Consider the following 5991-nt stretch of genomic DNA (forward strand, 5'->3'; position numbering starts at 1 on the left):
GCTTGGTGTTCCCGGCTCTGTGAACTCTTCCCCTCCTGGGAGCGAGCTTTTCCTCAGAAGGAAACAGAAGGAAGGAGTCGCCAGCACAGAGCCTCCTGGAATGTGACAAGGCTCCTTGGCACTCACCCCTGTGTATGGGCCCTTCTTTAACAAGCTCTCAACTAAAAATAGCTCCCCTGAGCTGCACACCTACCTCCTGGCCGGGCACGGGGGTGTGCCTGAGCCACATCTAGTGGGGACAGCCAGCCTGTGACAGAAGCTACAACACAGGCGGGTGCACAGAGCAGGAGGCTTTATTGAAGGAGATACAGGACCAGGCGACGGCTCCTGCCATCAGCCAGGCCACGGCTCCCATCACCCCACGCTGACGGTGACTCCCACACACCCCTCCCGCCTCCCAGCTCCTGGACCACCAGCAACACAAAGGGGTCTTACCCAGCCTCATCAGAGGTGCCCAAGAGGGCCTTTAGAGTTCTGTTCAGGAGAGGGTTGGGGGACAAATGACAGCCCCTCCAGGACAGTCACTGGCAGGCCTGTCACACCCATCCATCCATCCATCCACTGGCCCAGTCCATCTGTGCCCGGGATGCCCCCATCACTTGCAACTCTGGAGCCGGGTCCTATGGTGCTTCTCCTCCGTCAGGAGGGGGATGAAGGTGTCACTGTGGGAGATCTTCAGCCGGCTGCTCCAGCACGGCCCCTCCTGCCCGGGGGCCTCTGGTGAGAGGTTGTCCAGGTCACTGCGGGAGCCTCCCGCCTTGCCCTCGCCTGCACTGCTGGAGTTGAGCTCCATCAGCTCCAGCTCGTGCTTAGCTGCCGTCTCCAGGACTCGCTGCTTGTTGTAGTACCTGACAAAGTTGTTGATAATGGGGTGGATGGGCAGGGCGATGGCAATGACCCCACATAAGAAGCTGATGGCTGCATTGAGCTTGCCCAAGGTGGTCTTGGGGTAGATGTCACCATAGCCAACCGTCGTCATGGTGATGATGGCCCACCAGAAGGACTGGGGGATGCTCTTAAACAGGGTCTCGGGGTGGCTCTGCTCCATGGTGTAGCCCAGGGCTGAGAAGACAAAGATGCCCACAGCCAGGTACATGAGCAGCAGCCCCAGCTCCTTGAAGCTGCGCTTGAGGGCGTAGGTGAGGGTCTGCAGGCCCGAGGAGTGGCGCGCCAGCTTGAAGATGCGGGCGATTCGCATGATCCGCAGAGCCTGCACGGCCTGCTGCACGTTGGTCAGCTCCATCATGCGGGCGCCCAGGTGCGTGAGCGTGAGGCTCACGTAGAAGGGGAGGATGGCCAGCACGTCCACGATGTTCATGAAGGACAGGGCGAAGTGCAGCTTGTTGGGCGAGGAGAGGAGGCGCAGCAGGTACTCCAGCGTGAACCAGCCGATGCACGCCGTCTCCACGTTCTCCAGCGTCGGGTGCTCCACGCGGTTGCCCTCGGCGTCCAGCACCTGCAGCTCGGGGATGGTGCCCACGCACATGACCACCGACGAGATGAGGATGAGCAGGAAGGACAGCACGGCCACCACGCGCGCCAGGCACGACGACTCGGGCTTCTCCAGGAACTTCCAGACGCACTTCTGGCAGCGGCGCCAGCGGCCTTCGGCCGTGTCCACGCCCAGGTCGTCCAGGATGAGCTGCACGCGGCGCGCGATCTCCTCCAGCTCCTCGCGCTTCTCGCTCAGGTGGCTCTTGCAGCAGTCGTCCAGGAACTTGAGGTCCACCTTCCAGAAGTCCATCTCGTTCTTGAAGCAGATGGGGCAGATGCCCTTCTTCATGTGGACCTCCCCAAAATAGTACACCTCAATGACACACTTGAACGCGTCCGGATCCCTGTCGAAGTAGAACTCGCGCTTCCCAGGGTCGTAGTCGTCGCACAGGGAGAAGATGGTGTCGTAGCCCCCCGCCAAGCAGTTGATGAGCTCCGCCAGCCGCGTCTCGGGGTACCGGCTCAGGAGGTCTCCGTAGAGCACCTGCCGCACGCCCCCCACGTTGACGACGATCTCGATGTCGTCGCCGGCCCGGGAGCCCTGGCTGTCCGGCTCCGGAAGGCTGCGCTCTCCGGCCCCGTCCATTCTCCCGGTGTGTGCCCTGGCAGCCTCGGCTCCGCGCTCCGCCGCTGCCGCCGCCGGGGGTCCGGCGGGTCCCACCCGTGCGCGGCCCTGGGGGAAGCCCGGCCTGCGCCCGCCTGCCTGGGAGGGCGGTCACAGCGGGCAGCAGCCGGCTGGGGCGCGCCGCGGGGGAGGCATGCACCCGGCGGCGGGGCTCGGGGCGGGCATCCGGACGCCGGGGCGCGCCGGCGGGGGGCTCTCGCGGCCACCGGCCTCGCCCCGGCTACTCACCCCGCTCCCGGGCAGCGCGATCCGCCGCTTCGGCTAGGCTTTCTGCAGGAGCGAGGTCCCCTCGTGGGCGGCGGGCACGGTCCTCCGCCCCGGGGCGCGCAGGCGGCTGTGGGCCGGTCCCGGAGCCGCGCAGGTCCCCCCGTGCGCCCCTCGCGCGGGCAGCGTCCGGGAGCCGCCGGACCCACGCAGCCCGCCGAGGTGTGCGGCGAGCGAACTTGAGCTTGCTTTGCCCAAGCCGTTTCTAAACACAATAGGAATTCCAGCCTGACGTCAAGAGCTTCAAACTGTACCCTCTTCTGGTGAAATTCTGCAAGGCACGCGCGGCAGCGGCAACTGCAGGGGAAGGGGTTAACCCTTGGGCAGACGGGCACAGCAGCTGCGCCGGCCGCAGCGCGACCTCCCGCCCCTCCCGGCGCTGCGGTCACCGAGGGGCCAGGACCCCGGCTTTACAGCGGCAGGCTGGCTCCGGCTGGAAAGTTTCTCTGTCTCTGCTGTGTCGAGATCAGTGGTGAGAGAACACGGCCGCCTGTTGCTCGGTCGGAAAACGTGTCCAAGAAAGCCTTTCCGAGGCTGCTCCTGCGTCCACCGTCCCCACTGTGTCTTAGACTTGCGCCGCTCCTGCCTGTCTTTGGAGGCTTGCTACGTCTCCCTAACCTACTCTGCTGTGGGCGGCACTGTTTCACCTTCTCCGGAACACTGTACAATGAGGACACAGTCCAGCCCCCTGTAGGAGAGAGGGGACTTGCCCAAGGTCTTGCAGTGAAATGGGGGTAGAGCCCAACTCGGCCTCCTCTTAATCCAGAACTTTCTCCCCTCCCAGCTGATTGACCCACTCTGGTTAGTGGGTTGAAATTCTGCCTTGAAGTCCTTTTTGTCGACTGCTTCCCACTTCTCTGTAGTCCAACACCACCACAACTAGCTTCCAGAGCCCCTGAGTCCCCATGGCTCCTGCTTCCCCATTCCCCACTCTGTCACCAAGGCCTGCCTATCCTTCCTGCACAAGGTCCCACACCCTCCCCTCTCTTCCAGCCTTGTGGCCGCAGCTGTCTTTCAGCGGCCCACGTGCCTGAACGATTGCAATAGCTTCCATCATCAATGGCTGTATCATCAACACTGCAAATTATTGAGCATCTTCTATGGCTTGGAGACTGTTAAAAAAATATTCTAGAGAGGGATGACTAGGCAGAAGACAGAGGGTTTTTAGGGCACTGAAACTACCCTGTATGATACTGTGGATACATGTATCCACGTGTACAATGGTGGATACTGTCATTACACATTTGTCCAGACCCATAGCATGTCCAACACCAAGAGTGGACACCAATGTAAACTATGGACTTTGGGCAATAATGATGCATCATGTCGGTTCATTGATTGCAACAAATGTCCCCCTCTGGTGGCAGGTATTGATAGTGGGGGAGGCTGAGTGTGTGGGGGAGGCAGGGGGTATGTGGGAACTCTCTGTACTTTCTGTTCAATTTTGCTGTGAACTTAAACTGCTCTAAAAAATAGTCTATTAAAAATATATTCTGTAGGCTGGGTTTTTTAAACTTAGGTTTCTTTCCATTAATCGATCATGAAATCAGTTTGCTGGGTCACTGACAGTCCTTTTTTTTCTTTAATGAGATAGTATAAAACTGAATGTATTAGAATACATCACACAAAGTAAGTATTGTTTGGTGAAACTTCTTTTTACAAATTTTATTTTGTTTCCATTTAAAATCAATCTATGATGTGTTACTACAGAGTAAGAAATTGAGATTCAGAAGGGTCAAGTAATAACAACATTTTTTATAAGTGTACCACGAGCCAAGCACTTTCTAAAAGCTTTGCACGTTTCTCCTTTAATCCCCACAGCATCTCTCTGAGGAAACAAGATGTCAGGTACCTGCTGAGATCGCTCAGCCAGTGAGGGCAGGGCTGGAGTCTGAACCCCCGGGTCTGCCGTCACGGCCCACATGCTTCACCTCCCATGTCCTGGCGGCACAGCTGGTTGGTGGTGGAGCTGGGGTTGGACCCAAGGCCTGCCTGGCTTTAAGGCCTATTCTTCTCTCCACTATAGTGCAGCATCCCACCTCCTACACACACCCCACATTCACCTTCCAGTCTTTATTCACGTTACTGCCCTTCTCAGCTGTCTTCAGTTGCTCCTAGTACCTGCAGGGTTAAGTGCAAATTGCATCTTAGTCTAAGCTTCCTGGGCTTAAAAGCACCCGTTCATTCAATCATTTATTCAAATATTTATTGAGCTCCAATGAAGCACATGCACTCACACACACACCCCCACCCTGGGTATGGAGGTGGGGTTCATACTCTAGCGGAGAATGCATTTTCCGTAACAAATGATTTCAGTTCGCAGTGATCAGTGTAACAGAAGGTGTGCACAGGGAGCCGCGGTTCCTGAATTTCTCTACAGGGGGCGTGAGGGTGGCCATCTGGTTGGAAGAGGGAGGGGCTGCAGGGTCCACTTGGGTTAGGTGTGCATTTGGGGTGTGTGATGGCGACTCTTCAGACAAGTAGAGCTCCCCCTTCCCCCAGCAACCCCTCATCCAGGGTGCTGCAGGAGCCCAGGAGTTTGCAGAGACCTTGCCAGCCCAGCAGTGTTAGAGACTCAGGCCTCCAGAAGAGTGGGTGCTGGAGCTGAGCCTCGAGGTCCAAGGCCCTCACCTGGTTGGCCTGCCTCACTGGGAGAGGGTGGCCCTGGCAGAGGAAGGCATGGGGTTGGCGGCGGGTGAGTAGGCCACCAGACTGATGGATGAGGCTAGAAATAGACCCTGCAGAGCCTAGCAGGCCCTGAGAGGAGTCTGGACTGTAAGTCAATCTTTCAGACCTCAGGTAACCCCTCAACAGTTGGTTGGTTGTGCAGCCAATTTACTAAGTATTAACCAGCATTTTTATTGAGGTAGTACAGAAGAGAAAACATCAGACATGGTAAAAATAAGGATGGCTTAAATCTCGTCATAGTAGCGAGAGGCTGACTCCAGTTCCAGCACGTCCATTCAGCAAATCCCAGACCCCTACAGGGGAGAAAGCTGATCCTGGGCAGAAGTGAGAGGGGAGCGGGTAGCAGGTGCAAGACAGCAGAGAAGATATCCCCAAACAGCCCACAGCAGAGCAGGTGCCCACTGACAACAGGGGCAGGAGAGAGAGAGCTGTACATCACAGGTGGAGGCAAGGGAGGTGTTTGAAGTTGGAGGGCTGGTTATAAGAAGAGGGCAGGGAGGAAGACGCCTGCTGGAGGCACCAACCAGCCTGAAGCCAGAAGGCAGAGGAGGGAAGACTCAAGGCAGGCACGGGAATCCTGCTCTGTGAGGAGTGGCCCCAGCATCCCTGAGAGAGAGGAGCAGAAGGCTGGCACTCACTCCCTCTCCAAACCTGCCTGCCCCATGCCCCACCTCCTGGACTCCTGCTCAAACCCTCACAAGCCTCAGAGCTTGGGCTACTGACGTGCCTGAGCCCAGAATGCCCTCTCCTTCTCATTCTCCCAGGACCTTCCACTCACCTGGCCCAAGCAGGACGTGCAGGTCAGCTCTGCTGTTTCTTCTCACCAATGCTCTCCCTAGACCTGTACTATCTGCTATGGACTGAGCCGTGTCCCCCACAAATTCTTATGTTGAAGCCTTAACCACCAATGCGACTGTATT

The 5991-nt window shown here is 57.9% G+C and overlaps 1 protein-coding gene across 1 annotated transcript; it reads right to left on the reverse strand.

Moving 5' to 3' along the window:
- Window positions 1–286: 286 nt before the first annotated feature.
- KCNF1 (potassium voltage-gated channel modifier subfamily F member 1) lies at window positions 287–2752 on the reverse strand. Its single transcript, XM_004436473.2, has one exon. It carries the CDS (start codon window positions 2078–2080, stop codon window positions 596–598), a length of 1485 nt encoding a protein of 494 aa, XP_004436530.2. The 5' UTR covers window positions 2081–2752; the 3' UTR covers window positions 287–595.
- Between the last annotated feature and the right edge of the window lie 3239 nt (window positions 2753–5991).

The sequence above is a fragment of the Ceratotherium simum genome, chromosome 11 (genome assembly GCF_057802395.1).
Source record: "Ceratotherium simum simum isolate JZ-2026a chromosome 11, ASM5780239v1, whole genome shotgun sequence".
Taxonomy (NCBI): domain Eukaryota; kingdom Metazoa; phylum Chordata; class Mammalia; order Perissodactyla; family Rhinocerotidae; genus Ceratotherium; species Ceratotherium simum.